Raw genomic sequence first — 18,296 nt, forward strand, 5'->3', positions numbered from 1 at the left:
CAGCCTTCAGTATGGATTACACCTCAACATAAAGAAAACAAAAATCCTCACAACTGGACCAATAAGCAACATCATGATAAACAGAGAAAAGACTGAAATTATCAAGGATTTCATTTTACTTGGATCCACAATCAACGCCCATGGAACCAGCAGTCAAAAAATCAAACGACATATTGCATTGAGCAAAACTGCTGCAAAAGCACTCTTTCAAGTGTTAAAAAGCAAAGACGTCACTTTGAGGACTAAGGTGCGAATGACTCAAGCTATGGTATTTTCAATTGCCTTACATGCGTGTGAAAACTGGACAATGAGTAAGGAAGACTGAAGAATTGATCCTTTTGAATTATGGTGCTAGCAAAGAATACTGAATATATTATGCACTGCCAGAAGAACAAACAAATCTGTCTCGGAAGAAGGACAGTCAGAATATTCCTTAGAAGTGAGGATGGCGAGAATTTGTCTCAAGTACTTTGGACATGTTATCAGGAGAGACCAATCCCTGGAAAAGGACATCATGCTAGGTAAAGGAGAGAGTGAAAAAGAGGAAGACCCTCAATGAGATGGACTGGCACAATGGCTGCAACAATGGGCTCAAACATAGCAACAACTGTGAGGCTGGCGCAGGACTGGGCAGTCTTTCGTTCTGTTGAACACAGGGTTGCTGTGTCAAAACCAGCTTGACAGCACCTAACAACAATACTGACTCAAACCCCTCTTAAAAAAGTAGGCACTGTAAATACTATAAATCAATAAATAATATAAATATAAAATAATTAGAAGCATCTGTCTCCACAAACTACAAAAAAAAGGCCCTTCATATAGAGGCAAAATTAAAAAAACAAAAAAACCTCACCTAAACACATTTTAAACACTCCCCTTTGAGGGAAGTGATATAATCTCCCTGTTCCATACTACAGAAAAGCAATGATTGTTCCAAGAATAGCTACTGAATCCATCATATTTATAGCAATCCCAAGTAGTTGCCTTTTTCATTTTGTGAACAACCTGGCTGCTGAATCCTGTGGATTCAGAAAGACACGAGGAACTATAGTCTCAAGTTACTTTAACTTGTTCAACTATTTTGAAATGGCAGGGGGACTTTAACTTTGCAAAAAGTCAACAATGGCCAAAAGTGGAAAGTACTTCTAGAATCTCATTTAATAGGAAGGAAGTTGGCAATGGTGCTACCATTAACAGCTCTGCTTCTTATGGACAAAAAGTAGGTAAAATTAGAGGAAGAGCTGGAAGAGAAGAGGCAGAGAATGTGAAAGGAATGAGGGGAGAAACAAAGAAAAATCAGAGGAAAGTAAAAGAAAGACGGTAAGGTAAAAATGAGAGAGAGACAGAAAAAGCAATAAGCAATGCAGGAGAAAAAGGGAAAAACATACTCAAAAGTATCAATTAGGATATATTAATAAATTTCTCATAACTTGAATAGTTACCCTAAGAATATCATTATAAAATCAACTCCAAATCCTAATTATGCATTTTTCTCTAAAGAATAAGTAACTCATCAATTACCATCTTCATTTTAGAGATAAGGAAACAGAGGGCCTTGAAAAGTTAGCATGCCTACAGTTAAATAAGAGGCAGAGCCTGAGCTCATCACCGCCTCGCAATTAGTCAAGATTACTGAGTATTATTCATATTCACAGAAGGATTCATTCACACATGCTCTTTTAAAGAGCCAACACTGCTAGTGCATTCAAACTTACTGGATTAATAAGAAAATGATTTTTATCTAACTTGTTTTTTTAATATAAATTAAGATACAAAGACATTATAACTTTCTTTTCCAATCTATAAAAACTTTTCATTCAAATTGAAACACTACTGTATTTTCCAAAGATATTAAAATTTTAATTCAAATCATCTTGAACTATTAAAAACTATGGTTTCCCACCACACATAAACTGGTAACACACCATGTGCTAAGAATCTGTCTTCTCATGAATGGAAATTAAAAAAAAAAGTGAAACTCACTCTAATAATCTAGCTATATACAACCCAGCAACACTAAGTACAGTAAAATGTGCTTTACGTAAGTATCAGCAGATCTGCCAAACTTGCAAACCTAATAAATGGAAATCTAAGGGACATACTAGGCTGCTGGCAATGCTTCCATAATTGTTTTTGCCAACATCTATGGTAGCTTTCTAATAAAAACAAAACAAAACAAACCAGTACTCCACAACATTCTGTCTGGACGTCGATTCACTTCAGGGGCTTCTAAACCTTCACTGATAATTTCTATAGCAACTGCAGGTGGGTGAGTTCCTGAAAGTGCTCTGTCTTGGCTAGACAGACTTCACCTGCAGCAGTCTCTTGAGAATTCAGTTGTCCATCTGAATTATCCCACATTTGGGAAGAGCATGCTGTTGTTAGCTGCCATTGAATCGCCTCCAACTCACGTTGACCTTAGGTACAACAGAACAGAATAATTGCCTAGTCCTGCATTGTCCTCACAATCACCATCATGTTTGAGTCCATCATTGTGGCTACTGTGCTAATCCATCACACTGAGGGTCTCCCATGCCCTCACTGGCTCTCTACTTCACCAAACACGATGTCTTCCTCAAGGGATTGATCCTTCCTGACATGTCCAAAGCAAGTGACTTGCATAATATCCTGTTGTGATCCATAAGATTTTCACTGGTTAATTTTTGGAAGTAAATCACCAGGCCCTTCTTCCTAGTCTCTCAGTCTGGAAATTCCACTGAAACCTGTAAACCATGGGTGACCCTGCTGGTATTTGAAATACCAGTGGCATAGCTTTCAGCATCATAGCAACATGCAGGCCACCACAGTATGACAAACTGACAGATGGGTGGTGGGGAATAATACAGTAGTCATTATGTAGTAACTATACTATGAGTCGGAATCAACTTGACGGCAACGGGTTTGGGTTTTTGGTTTTATACAGTCCTTCATTAACATGAAGGTAATACTGACTACTTCATTAATAGTATTCATTAATACTTCTGAGTTGCCTTTTATAACACTGTTCAATAATTTGTTGATTCATACTCCATTTCTTAACTGATCATCTGGCCCAATGGTTATCTAGGACAATAAACAAAATATTCTGAAGATATATTGGTAAAGGACAAATAACCCAGTTGTTACTGGCCTGCTACAGAATTAAATGAATGTTATTCTCCAGAATAAAATATATACACTAAATTGTTCTTCTCTTCCTTCCGATGCTACATATAATTTAAGGCATGTAGCCAAGAGTAGAATGGAGCCCTGGTGGTACAGTGGTTAAGCGCTCAGCTGCTAACTGAAAGGTTGGCGGTTCAAACCCCCCAGCCCTCTGAGGGAAAAAGATGTGGCAGTTTGCTTCCATAAAGATTATAGCCTTGGAGACCCTATGGGGCAGTTATACTCTGTCCTACAACGTTGCTATGAGTAGAATAGATGACAACAGGTTTGGTTTAAAAAGAGCAGAAAAAAATGCAAAGTAAATCAATACTCATAAAGGGGAAAACCAGATGAGAAACATAGCTATTAATCTAATAAAATTAAAAGTGAAACCAAGTGAAAAGTGGTTTTCTCTAAGCCAGACTTTTATGCACTTTCTTTTGGCACCTAACAGGTCCCCAATCTATGTATAAAGTTTATTCACAAATGTATGCAGTAAAACTAACAATCTTATTGCTAGTTAGAAACACCACCACCCATCTGTCAGTCTGTCATACTGTAGTGGCTCGTGTGTTGCTATGATGCTGGAAGCTATGCCACCAGTATTTCAAACACCAGCAGCATTATCCATGGTGGTCAGGTTTCAGTGGAGATTCCTGACTAAGACAGACTAGGAAGAAAGACCTGGTGATCTACTTCTGAAAAGTAGCCATTGAAAACCTTATGGATCACAACAGAATATTGCTGATATACTGCTGGAAGATGACAGCACTATATAGGTTGGAAGACACTCAAAATACACAGTGGTCATAACAATAAACCGAGCATGCCAACGATTATAAAGATGGTACAGGACTTGGCATGTTTCATTCTGTTGTACATGCAGTCACCATGATTTGGAGCCTACTTGAGGGCAACTGTTAGAAATACAAAATAAGACACTATAAAATGACCTGTTATTTTCCTTCTTGGCAGTGACAGCATCATAGGAAACTAAAAAAGTAAACCAGACAAGTTGAAAATTAGTTTGTTTCCTTTACAATAGAAAAAAAAATAGTCAGGAAAGGACTTTACTGATCATCCAGTTGTTGGCATATGTCTGTTGTCCAACAATCTAAGACAGGCACTGTGACAAAATGTGATTATCTGAGGCTTAAAATCTATTATATTTCTAATATGTATCCCAAAGGACATTATCACTGTTTCCAGGACTAGTCACAAACTCAGTTGTACTGTAAAATGGTTTTAGCTTTCGGAGTTTCCTTTTTCAATCTCCCAGCAGCTAGTAATCTCACAGAGCCCAGATCTTCTAGTCAATGAAGAACCCAATTCATACCAACAATGTCTTAACCTCCCCAGGGATCAGAATAGTTTAGAAAATGCAGCATAAAGGAATGCTTGACTCAAGGGAATGAATTGCTAATAGTTGCTTCTGAGGGGGATGGGTATTTTGGGAGGAAAAGGCTGTCAAATTATACCACCAAGGGGCTACCCCACTTTGCTTATTTGTAAGACTGGCACTAATCACCATATTATATTGTATTAACACTTTCACCACATTTATATATCTTTAGCACAACTGGAGGGCACAATCTTGGTACTGAAAACTAATACTAGTTCAAAGTACTCAGTTTATATAAACGCATGTTCTATACCCTTGACTCATATTCAAGTTTTACTGGAGAATTATTAGTTGGATTGCAACAGATTCAGCTCTTGTTTCTCAAGAATAGACATATTTTTACTTCATGTAAATTCACAGCAGTATTTTTAACATGTTATTGAAAAGGTACACTACTTTGGTTACTCTATTTCAATATTTATCAGTGATCTGTGAATTTTCTAACCCCCAATATAACACATCCAATACAGAGAATAAACTAAATACACAGCTTTAAAGGTTTTTTTTTTAAAAAAACAAAACAACAATTTTCCTTAAGGAAAATGTTGAAGGCAGAATCTATGGAATGCCATATTTTACCTTAATTTTAAGTGAAATTATAAAACAGAAATTCATTATTTCATGTAAATAAAAGATCTCGTCACGTGTTTATGGATAACAGTGCAAATTAAATACACAATTACAACAGCCTCAAAATTTTATCTCATTCATTACTCAATTCTATTATCTTCTTGTAGTTTTATGACTATTCTGGAGAACCTGAAACTTATAAATTCTATCAAAACGAAGGCCTTCCAGCACACTAAAATAATACTGAGACCGTTAGGATTTCTTATGAATAATCACTGTTTTAAACATTTTCATGTCTTCACATAAATCATTTTGAAAATTTAAATCAGAAGAAAAATATTATAATACCATAATCCATTAAATAAAAAATACAGTAAGCTAGGTCAAAGTTTTATAAGAAACGATTCAGTTAATGTACTCAAGAGCACTTTTCTTCTTCACTAGGAGAGGAAAGTGAAACAAAATTAGCATTTTACTTCATGACAGAAAGTTTACTGTACTTCTAAATGCTTGACTATCTCCAAAAATACACTTCTCAGTATAATACACACACATTTTATACTTGTGGATTAGCATAGTTACGTTTCTTTTTGAAAAGACATTACAAAACAAAGCACTGAAGGTAACTGAAATAAACAAAACCTCACAGGCAAAATTTTAGGGAATCTGAAATCATCTTGCCCCGGTCATAATTTCAAGACAGTGACAAATGTTGTTAGTCAGGGGAAAAAAATCAGTGGGAATACAAAATATGAAAAGTCTTTAAAATCCAGACAGCAAATATAAAAACGGACAGACTTTGCGAAAGCTGGAAGAGATATTTAAAGAAATGAGGTATGATGGAGTCATAGTGCTACAATATATCTCAGTGAATTACACTAATAACCTATACTTCAAACCTGCAAAACCAGCAAATCATGAACTATTTGCTGCTGTGTTTACATGACCTTTCTGGTCAGATGTTTAATGGTCACTGATAAATACATTCAAAATAAACATGAAGCTAAATGCATGATCATATGGTGAGCATATCTGCCACTTAAGAACGCAAATTATAAGTAAAAATGTAAGCAAATAATTTTGTATTAATAATAAATACAGCTTCAAGCATTTAACATTAGCAATATTTTAAAAATTTAAATAATAAATGCAATTATTTTATACATAACTGTACTATTTATTATACACACAAGTACATCAGTTCCCTTTGTTTACAAAGGCTGGTTACAGGTAATATGGAATGTTACAGTACCATCTTGCATAAAATTTTAGTACAACTTTGTACTTGAAAAAGGGTGCAAAAACACCAGCCTAATAAATCTGACTGAATTGAAATATATTTCTTTTTAAAAAGTACATCATTAACACACACACCACAAACTGCACATAAGTTCACTTTTACACCACCAACTGAAGATACGGTAGCAGGTATGTTGCAGTATTAACTACCCCTTCCACTAGTTTAACTTATTAAAGGCCTGCACTGCTACTCATTCAGGAACCTTTGTTGATGTGTAAGCTTGTCGTATGAATTACCGAACTCAGGTACGTACAATTTAAAGGAGGCCAACAAGAGCTGCCAAGATTTATTTGTAGTAAGAAATGTCTTTCTTAAGACTCACTTAGGAGCAAACATTCTTTTAGGTTATCTTTCTTCCTTCAAAGATATTGAAGCAGGTCAAGATTCTCCATTTTGAACTTTGGATGCTGGTGGTTGCATGAAATCCTTAAAGGGAACTAGTGCCTCTTTAAGTGCAGAGCAGACTTCTGAAGATGAGCAGGTGATGCATTCCACTAACGTTGGGTACAAGGCAATTACTTGTGCCCAGGTATTTCCATCAACTGTAACGCAAAAAGTATAAAGTCTCAAGAAAGGGTAGATTTAACTAACAGATATTATCCAATTAACATGAACACAGCCCTTTAAACGCAATGCAAAGAAAAAATTTCATAAAAATGGAGATTCTACAAGCTTGTACCTTTTTTTTTTTTTAACTTTGGAACATTTTCTGTAACATTTAATAAGGTATGGGAGAAAAATATATGGTCAGTGTATACAGTCACCAACACTAAGACATTCGGTAAAGTACATTTTAAGTGGTACTTCACTTTGTGAAGGAGTTCCTGGGCGGTGCAAACGGTTACTGCACTTAGCTGCTCACCAAAAGGCTGAAGGTTCTAATCCACCCAGAGACATCTTGGAAGAAAGGCCTGGTGATCTATTGCGGAAAATTCAGCCACTGAAAACCTTACAGAGCACAGTTCTACTCTGATACACACAGTTGGAACAGACTTGACAGCAACTGGTTTTCTCTTGTGAAAATGGAAAAATTCTGTTTAAAAAGGACATTAACACATACCTTTCTCATTTTCAGTATCATTTGCCAGAGAATGTAGTGTACATTTCAAGAACAATTAGAAAACAATTCATTTTTTATGCAGTTGTCTGCTAAAAATATAAGTATCTTATTTTCCCCAGTAATATCCTTGATATTGATTTTAATTTCAAATGACCACACATAGATTCATTCTTCTCTTGTACTGTTTGCTAATCTTTAAAGCACATTGCTAGATATAAACTCTAGTGGGGAGCGGCCATGTCTGCCTCCCTCACCACTAACATAGTACAGGTGAATGCTACTTGCTGAATGGACAAAAGTGTCACATCCCAATTAGTCTGTAATCTCCTTATACTCTGAGATCACACTTTACCTTTCAATTTTCCTGAAAGTGGTGAGTGCCTGATATGCAATAAAACCTGCTGATAGATTTTTCTTAGTGTAAGTATATCACACTTTTTGGGACAAATCTCAAATCTGGGAGGCACTGTAGTATAAAAGAAGAAATACTATGGGTAAGGAGCTTTAGTTCTATATTTCACTGCATGTCAACTGCCTAATTTACTGAGTGTTAACCATCCAAAAATTTTTCTGAAATAAGGCAGGGGTAGGTGTCCCTAGCCAAGTCATTTTATTTCTCTTTATCTCAACGTCTTCCACTGTAAAATAAAGGAGTGACTTTCTCAAACTAGTGTTCAATTTAGCTCTTAGAAAAAAAATTCAGTCAAGTAAGTTTGAAAAATATTGCATATATTATCTCCCCTTTTGAGGATTCATAATTCACATGAATTTATTAGAGGGTTGTAATAAAAGTCCCAGTCTGCTAGACACATGCATTTACAATTCCTGCTCCAGAAAAACGTCAGCTAATGAGGAACTTAGAAATGTAGAATATATTATTCTACCTTTCAAAGAGATTCTCTTACAGAACTGAATTAACAGGAGGTCTCTCACTTCATCAAGGGTTACTATGAGAAAAGAAGCATACGTAGAATACTGCTGCTTAAACCAAATATGGAAGACTCTGTTCATTACATTGTTTTTTTGGCAATAAATGGAGGACTGTTTTCCCCTACAGTAATTGGGCCTGAATAGTTTTTGAACTTCTGTGTCAGCAAATCCAGGGCTTTTGTGTCTCCTCTTCCTCTAGCTGCCAATTCTCAAATCTGCCTTATTCCAGCCTTGATGAGTCCTTTCCCTTCTGATTTATTACAAGATGAAAAATCTATGCTTGCTACCGAGTAGGATTCAAGTAAGAGCTTGAGGGGGCTCTCCTGCTGAACTGATTGTGGCAACACCGTCACAGTCACTAATTAGACCACCAATCAACTTGTAGGCACAGAGTTCTGTCCTACATATTCACTTCATATTTTTAAAAAATACTTTGGGCATAATTCAGAATAAAAAAGGTTTAGTGCTAATCTTTTCCTTTTTATAGACACTATAAAGATGCCAACCTCGTTTAACTTGACATGAGTAGATAATGACCTTCTCTTGGTCACACCAAAAAAAAAAAAATCATTTTTGTTTTATTTACTCCTGTTTATCTAGTGCCTAGCATCATGCCCTCAATAAATATCTGTGGGAGGGAGGGAAGGAAAAAAATCAAGGACACAGATAGGATGTACTCCAAACTCTTTTCCTCTCCCATCCTCCCACCAATAGGAGATGAAAGAGCTTTGGGTAAGAGAAGGAAATCAAGTCAAAGTCCTATTCTTCCTCTTGGCTATTTGGAGAAATAGTGTGGACTAGTAAGGTTATGAAGAACAAGCAAAGCCTGACAGGGCCCAGCAAAAGAAGTGGTCGTCTTCCTAAGTAAGGCTCTGCCCTGGGCTTTAGGGGCAAAGGGGGAAAGAAGATTCCTGAAGGTTTACTTATCTAACATAGCTCACCAATGAAAGAAATTGATAGAGATTTTGAGAAAAATCTCGGGGCAGCAATAAAGATTGCACACTTGTCGAATGTGCCTCCTGTCCAAAATATCCTTTTAGAGCCAAATGCAGTGGTAAACAACTGGACAGGCTACAGGTGAAAACAAGAAAGGTGAGGGACGAACCACCTTTAATAATGTGAGCGAATGACCATCTCCAATAATAAGTAAAAGGCTCAGAAACTGAAATTTGAATCGGAACAAATATAATCAGGGAATGGAAAAAAACTCACTTTTAAGGTATACAATTCAAACAGTATGTCCTAACTCTATATTGCTGGGGAAAAGAGCAGTAACACTTTGGCGACTAAAGACTTTGGGGAAAGACAATAGGCCAATTTTGACAGGAGAGTCAGAGACACAAACACTGCCAAGCTCTGCAAATGACAGCTTTGATCACGAATCAAAGAACAATTTTTACATGATGAAATTATGCTACACTAGTCTTTATACTTTTATTTAAAAAAATCATTTTCAGCAGCATTCCCACATATGAAGGATAGCAATATATAATAAATGCTTGCATTTAACTGGGATCTTAAAGTGACTATTTTTCACACCTATCAACTTGGAGGCTGCTCTATAATTTCATTAGAAAATTTTGAAAGTCAAGTTTTAAATTGGTGCCTAAATACATATTTTAAATTGAAACTTAAAATGGCCAGCATAACTATTTACTAAAAAATCAGAGATGGGCTGAGGTCAATGGTAGATAAGCTAGCACTATTGATTAAAATGTGAACTCCCCTTCAGGCTGTAGATGGCACAGTAACAAACCCTATGGCCTTAAAGGAAAGCAAGCCCTGATGCTCCCATTTCTACCACCATCATCAAAAGGTTTCTTCTTGAAGTGGATTATAAAAATCACCAAAAATTATTCCCCTCCTTTTACCTACATCTTTTGGTAGTAACCCCTCACCCCGACCTTACACCCTCCCCGCCCCCCTCGCACCCTCCCCCCGCCAACGACTTTGGGCTGGCCTTGTGACTTGCTTTGGCCAATGGGAATTAGCAAACATGGTATTAAAAAAAGCTTAAGAAGAACTTGCACACTGGGCTTGACTAAACATGTTACAGGGAGACCATCTTAATCCATTCAGGGGCACCTGAGCTGACCCAGACCAGAAGAACCACTCAGCTGACCTAAAAAATAAAAAATGTTTGTTGTTTTAAGCTATTTAGTTTTGGGGTGATTTGTCTGCAACAAAAACAGATATATCTTTTATTGGTTTGTGACCACTTTAGTTTTGAGTTGGAAAGGAAGACCAAATAATTATTTCACATCAAAGCCTATCTGGAAAAAAAAAAGAAAAGGATATTAATGGATTTAAGATTACTGTGATGTCAATCATTATACATGATCAAATCTGGGATCAAAATGTACGATCCCAAGTGTCTACTTCTAATATTTTCAAAGACCTGTAGAGCAGTAATTTATTTTGAAGATTAAAAGACCCCTTTCAGAATTCGATGAACCTTTCTTCCCTCTCCCCACCAAAACATGTGTTACACACTAAACTATCCTTATAATTTCATGGGGGGTGTGAGGACACCCAGAAGCTATCCATGGATCTCAGTTTGAGAAAAACTGCTCTAGAGAAGGAAACTGCATTTACACATCAAGATGTAAAATTTTAAGAACTTTAGGTCATTTGGACTTAAAAATAACTTACAGGAAATTTTACGACTGTCTCTATTACTTCAAATCTATCCTTCATACTGAATTGAGTATAATTTCGTTTCTATATTATACAGTTCTATATAAAATGCTACAAGCAATTAAATGCTTTATCTTATGTTCTGAAACATTTCTTCTAAAATAACATTTTGTAGGACCAACGAGTGACGTTGACAGTCACTATTTTTTCCGAGATAATACAGTTATCAATTTCATCTTTTATTGTCTTAGACTACCTACATTTAAAGGAAAGTAACATTGATTAGAAAAAACAAAGAGTAAAAAATATTTTACTGGTAAGATTTCTCTGCTTAGACAATACTAGTCAGAGCTGTCATTATTAAAAATTCCATACTGGAAAAAGATCCTGTCATAAAGTACTTGTAGAAATGTAACTCTGTCCAACTACTTTAGAGGGCAATTTGGCACTATTCTACCAAAAATATAAATACTGTTTTGAACCTAGTCATCCTACTTTTGGTCTGTTTGTCTTAATAATCTGAGAAGCCAGACTATATGAAGACGAGCGCAGCATCAGGATTGGAGGAAGACTCATTAACAACCTGTGATCTGCAGATGACACAGCCTTGCTTGTAGAAAGTGAAGAGGACTTGAAGCACTTACTGATGAAGATCAAAGACTACAGACTTCAGTAAAGAAAATAAAAATCCTCACAACTGGACCAATAAGCAACATCATGATAAGAAGACTGAAGTTATCAAGGATTTCATTTTACATGATCCACAATCAATGCCCACAGAAGCAGAAATCAAGAAATCAAATGATGTATTCCATGGGGCAAATCTGCTGCAAAAGACCTCTTTAAAGTGTTCAAAAGCAAAGATGTCACCTTGAGGACTACGGTGCACCTGACCCAAGCCATGGTGTTTTCAATCGCCTCATATGCATGTGAAAGCTGGACAATGAATAAGTAAAACCAAAGAAGGACGGAAGCCTTTGAATTGTGGTGCCGGCAAAGAATACTGAATATACCACGGACTGCCAAAAGAATGAACAAATCTGTCTTGGAAGAAGTACAACCAGAACGCTCCTTAGAAGCAAGGATAGCGAGACTATGTCTCACATACCTTGGACATGTTATCAAGACGGATCAGTCCCTGGAGAAGGACATCATGCTTGGTAAAGTAGAGGGTCAGCAAAAAAGACGAAGACCCTCAATGAGATGGAATGACACAGTGGCTGCAACAAGGGGCTCAAGCACAGCAACAATTGTGAAGATGGTGTAGGACTGGGCAGTGTTTCGTTCCGTTGTACACAGGGTTGCTATGAGTTGGAACCGACTTGACGGCACCTAATAATTGGGAATTCCCTTTTTTCTTGGGTACTGAAAGTAATGCCTCTTAAGTGACAGTCTGCTACATGATAAGGTGCTTATGCCAGAATGCAAACCAACACATTGTTTTCTTCAACATAGTTTGTTGTATAAAAAATGTCAGCTGAACCAAATAGTGTGTTTAGTGACAAAACTGATTTATATTCTGGGGACGTCTCTTTATGTTGTCCTGGACTGGTAATATTCTCTTCAGACCAGTGGCCAGTTCAACAAACCACACTTTGAGTAGCAACGTGGCATACGATTTGAAATAGAACACAGAAGCTTCTCACGAAGCTTACAACGTAAGGGGAGGTGAGTGATGTGTAACTGTAATACAAACGGAATGCTTTCAGACAAAGGTACATATAAAAATGCTATGAGTTCAATGAAAAGAGATATTACTTACTTCTAACAAGTTAAAAACTCTTCAGAGTGGGGGTGGTATTTGAGCTAGGTGGATATAAGCAGGAGAATGGAATAAGCAAAAAGGGAATATTTGAGAAGATTGAGAATTTTAGTTGGACAGGTGAGTTTACACGAAGCCTAGTGGTAAATAAAGGATGAATAGAATAGAGTCAGACTGTGGTACTCTTTCCATTTTGTAAGGAATGGTAAGTGACTAATTTTTTTGGTTTGTTTTGTGTGGGTGGGTAGATGAATGCTCAAAGCCGTGCTTTAGAAAAAAATAATTTCTGGAAGTAATGTAAAGAATGGATTGGACAGGAATCAGTAACAGAAAGGGGGAAAAATGAGAAAGAGCAACAAAATGACTTAAAGTTATTGATACAGTTTGTATCTATAAAGTAAATCAGTATAAATATACGATGGAAGCCTCTACCTACTCCTCCCACCCCAAATCAGTGATCTTCTATATTAATATGAATTGTCCATGCAACACCTGAATTTAAACCAATGTAGTTATTAAAAAAAAAAAATTAAACTCTTGTTTAACATAAAGAAGATAAAACATTACAAATTAGTTTTATTAAATTGACTCGATGCTTTGTCATGATGAGGACTGGAGAAAAGATATGTTCCTAAAATTCAGTTAACTTAATAACAACACAAAGGTACACCACAGACAGCACATAAATGTTATGAGTTTAGAATAACTGAGTTTCTATGCACTTACCATTCTCAGGCTGAGTTTTCTTAAGTGAATCAATGAGAGTACTGACTGCTTTTAAGACAAATATGATTTCTGTTACTTGTTGCCTAAAAAAAGAGATGGGAAATTATTTCCATCAAGATTTAAAAGTATGCCTTTTTAAAAAAAGTTTTTTTGTGTGTTTTAGGTGAAAATTTACACTGAAAATTAGGTTCTCTTTTAACAATTTTTATACAAATTGTTTCATGCCATTGGTTACAGTTTTTGCAATGTGTCAGCATTTTCATTATTTCCATTCTGTTTGTTCTGTTTCCATTGATCTAGCTTCCCTTCCCTCCTTTGCCTGCTCATCTTTGCTTTTGGGTAAATGTTGACTTTGGTCGCATATAGTTAATTGTTTAAGGGAGCACATTACTCACAGGTGATACTATTTATTTCATAAGCCCATCTATTATTTGGCTTGTGGTAGAGGAAAAAGACCCCAGACTTGTATTCAACTAAAATGGATCTTTATTAAGCCAAACCAAAACCCGCTGCCGCTGAGTCAATTCCGACTCATAGCAACCCTGTAGGACAGAGTAGAATGGCTCCTACGGTTTCCAAGGAGCACTGGTGGACTTGAACTGCCGATCTTTTGCTTAGCAGCTGTAGCTCTTAACCACGACTCCACCAGGGTTTCCTTATCAAGCCAAAGCAAAGAAGATAAATCGAATGAGGGAACAGTCAGTGTGTACTGGGCACAAGAGACTAATGGATCTGCTGAATCACATTCCTGGAGTCTCTGATATAATATTACAGAAGGAAGCAAAGTTAAGAAAAATTCTGATTGGTTATTCATTGATACACCACTGTCAAAGGTGGGATAACAAAAGCAGGATCTTTACAGTGATTGGTTTAAAGAGTTTTTGTTGACTAGTTACCACTTGGTGATATGTGCTTTGTTGATTAGTTACTGCTTAGTGACTATAGGAGGGTTTACAAAAGGAGGGTTTACAGGAGATTTGCCAGATATTCATTTATGGAAATGTAGAGGTTGCATAAAGGCTCCCTGGAAAAAAACTTAAAACATTTCTTCTTAGCTTGGTTACAAAGAAAACATTTCATTAGATGTCAGATAACTGGCATAACTGCTTATTCTTTGTAATTATTAACCAATTCTGTTTTCTGGTTCCACAGGTTTTCTATACAAAATGGATTCCTGGCCCAGACCATATCCTAGCCTCCCTTACTCCGGGCCAAGGACCTCACACAGTTTTAGAGTGTCCGTATCAGGCTGAAAGGTGACCTGCAGACATAGCTTCAATTGCCATGTGTGTTTTTGTACAAATGAGCCATGTGTAGGTTTGTACCAATAGATGTACTTTGGAAAAATACTGAACACAATACAATATAAAGTTAATGTCAGTTTTAAATTATTACAGGAAAAAAAAAGAATTTTATTTACATGTACTTCAGTGTACAAATGAGATTTGTAATTTTTCTCAACATAAGTTATGAATTTAAAAGAGGGGGCAAAGGCAATCTACTCATGCAAATATAAATTTATTTCTAAGATATTTCTTATAATACTTTAAAATATTTTATATACATGCTTTCACACTTTCTCTACTAAAAGTTTTCTGTTTGTTTTAACAAATTACACCACACCTCAACATGGTTAGGTTGCTGAGACCAGGTTGTTATGCGAAAATCAGCGCTGTGCAAAAATGGAGGATCACCACATCAGATCACAAAATGGAGGATGACTACATCATTATATAACTGTCAAATTACATCATTACATTAACTGCCAAACCACTGAGAATCATGGCCCAGCCAAGCTGACACATAATCTTAACCATCACCGCCACTGTTACTCTCACCTTGCACCTTGGCATTTGTTACTGCCAGACGTAACGTTGTTAATGTGCAAAATAATTGCATAGTATATTTTTTATTGTTGTTGGAAACATGAAATATCAGATGAGATAGTCAATAAGTGACGAGTAGGTGTAGTACTAAAAGATTTCTCAAAGCTTAAATGAGAACACACTATTACCTACTGGCACATATTTTACCATGCTATTAAAAGTATATTCGAAATTATAGTGGTATTTATTTAACTTTCTAATACAATAAACAAAGAAAAACAAAATGCTCTGAAATCGTTAATCCTAAGGTGGCACTATCTGGAGACAGCAATGAAGAATGAAGCCGGAATAAAGGATCAAGAGTAGCTCGATTCCTTCTTTCTCCTTACAGAAATAAAGCTGATCAACTCCATAGTCTCTCCTGCCCCCACCCCCTTCCTGGTATGAGTTTGTGTTATCATTCTATAGATGGGACTTTTTGAATACTATGACAGGGCACTACTTCAAACATTCCTTTATGAGTACAAAAGTATTTTATTATTGTGTTACAATGCAGCTTTTCAGAAAACAACTTAATGACACTGCATCAAAAAGCATCTGTTATGAATTGAATTATGTCCCCCAAAATGGGTGTCAACTTGGCTAGGCCATTAATTCTCAGTATTGTGTGATTGTCTACCACTTTGTCATCTGATGTGATTTTCCTATGTGTTGTAAATCCTACCTCTATGATGTTAATGAGGCAGGAGTAGGGGCAGTTATTTTAATGAGGCAAGACTCAATCTGCAAGATTAGGTTGTATCTTGAGTCAACTGCTTTTGAAATATAAAAGAGAGAAGCAGAAAGGGGGACGAGGAGCACACATCCTTTGGACCCAGGGTCCCTGCACTGAGGAGCTCCTAGACCAGGGAAGGATGACAAGGACCTTCCCCTAGAGTCGACAGAGAATGAAAGAATTCCCCTGAAGCTGGCACCCTGAATTCAGACTTCCAGCCTCCTAGACTGTCTGAGAGAATAAATCTGTTCGTTAAAGCCATCAACTTGTGGTATTTCTGTTATAGAAGCACTAGATAATTAAGACAAAATTTGGTGCTGAGAGAGTAGGCTGCTGCTCTGAAAGATACCTAAAACGTGGAAGCTGTTTTGAAACTGTGAATCAACAGAGGCTGGAAGAGTTTTAAAGTGCCTAACAGTAAAAGCCTAGATTGCCTTGAAAACACTGTTGGAATTATGGACATCAAAGACAATTCTGGTAAGGACTCAAAAGGAGATGAGAGCTGCTACACTAGAGATGAAGCAGATGGTGAGAAGCAGCAGCAGACCAGAAGACCAGCACAAGACAGCGCTGGAGCTGACCCACGGAGCAGGAGAGCTGAGAGCCTTAGCGCAGGAGGCTTCCTGGCGGAGCGGTGTACCTCGGAGCACTTATCGGTAGAGCTAAGCTTGCTGACCCACACAGCAAGAGAGCTGAGTACCTTCCAGCAAAGTTTACTGGTGGAGTAGGGTGCCTCTAGGTACTTACTGGTGGAGCTAAAGAGCTTTGGAACACTTGCCCGAGCAGGGCAGATGCAGGCAGTGAGGCCCAAGGGGCTGAGAGGCCAAGTAACCATGAAGCAGAAGCTGAAGAGACAAGGACCACAGGAAGCAGAGCTGCCTCAGTCTCAAAAGGTAGGGCCACGACCTCTGGGGCCTTAAGAGGTAGAGCCATGGCCTCTGGAGTTTGTGAGGGTAGGGCCACAGCCTCCTAGGTTTCAAAGAGTCAGATCTTCACCAACTCGGTACCAGAGTGTGGGGCTGCCTTTCACGAGTGCCAGAGGGATGGGGGCAGATTTGCTGCCCAAAGCTGAGTGGACAAGGCTGCCATGCACAAGGGGCAGAAGAACCGGGCCTGCTGGGGCTGAGAGGGTTGGATTGACACTCAGATGCACTAGGAGAATGGGGCTGTCCAAAGTCAAGGGAGCAGAGTTCCCATTCCAGTGAACCTGGAAGGCAGAGCTGAAGCCCAGGGCTAAGGGGCCTCCACCCAGAATCTGGACAGTGTGGTTAACACCCAGAGTCTGGAGGGCAAGGCCATTGCCTAAATGGTCTCAGAGAAGAGAGGATTACTTTCAAGTCTTGAGCACTAATATAATGTGTTCTGCTGACTTAGCTGGTGCCCGTTATCTCTTCTTTCCCTCCAATTTCTCCCATCTGTAATGGCGCTGTCTACCTTGTACCTGTTCCACCACTGTACTTTGGGTAACTTGTATTCTAGATCTCACATATGAGAAGGAATTTTGCAGTAGATGAGATTCTGGACTTGGAGTTAAGACTTTTGAGATGATACAATGAGGTCAAAGTGTTTTACATGTGGCAAGAATATGCATTTTTGGGGCCAAACGACAGAATGTTATGGATTGACTAGTGTCCCCCAAAAATGTGTGTTAATTTGGCTAGGCCATGATTCCCACTATTGTGTGACTGTTCACCATTTTGTCATCTGATGTGATTTTCCTGTGTGTTGTAAATCCTATGTCTATGATATTAAGGAGGCAGGATTAGGGGCAGTTATGTTAATGAGGTAGGACTCAATCTACTAGATTAGGTTGTATCTTGAGTCAATCTCTTCTGAGATATAAAACAGAGAAGCAAGCAGAGAGACAAGGGGACCTCATACCACCAAGAAAGCAGAGCTGGGAGCAGATCTTTTGGACCTGGGGTTCCTGTGCTGAGAAGCTCCTAGATCAGGGGAAGACTGATGACAAGGACCTTCCCCCAGAGCCAACAGGGAGAGGAAGCCTTCCCCTAGAGATATCACCCTGAATTTGGACTTCTAGCCTCCTAAACTGTGAGAGAATAAATTTCTCTTTGTTAAAGCCATCCACTTGTGGTTACATCAGCACTAGGCAACCAAGACAGCATGACACAATATAACCTCATGGGAGAACTACAAATAAAAT

General features: G+C 37.7%; 1 protein-coding gene across 4 annotated transcripts in view; it reads right to left on the bottom strand.

Annotated features, from left to right (window-relative positions):
• Window positions 1–3,832: 3,832 nt before the first annotated feature.
• Window positions 3,833–18,296, bottom strand: part of MON2 (MON2 homolog, regulator of endosome-to-Golgi trafficking) — a 111,418-nt gene continuing 96,954 nt past the window's right edge. For 3 of the 4 annotated variants that reach the window (XM_004381560.2, XM_023736117.1, XM_023736118.1), the window contains 2 exons: window positions 13,532–13,614; window positions 3,833–6,958 (listed from right to left, as the gene is read on the bottom strand). In XM_004381560.2, coding sequence (XP_004381617.1) covers window positions 6,795–6,958; window positions 13,532–13,614 — 247 coding nt within the window. In that variant the 3' untranslated portion in view covers window positions 3,833–6,794. The remainder of the gene's footprint in view (window positions 6,959–13,531; window positions 13,615–18,296) is intronic. The other variant, XM_004381559.3, reaches the window with a different exon arrangement.

This window comes from Trichechus manatus, unplaced genomic scaffold (genome assembly GCF_000243295.1).
Source record: "Trichechus manatus latirostris isolate Lorelei unplaced genomic scaffold, TriManLat1.0 scaffold00086, whole genome shotgun sequence".
Lineage (NCBI taxonomy): Eukaryota > Metazoa > Chordata > Mammalia > Sirenia > Trichechidae > Trichechus > Trichechus manatus.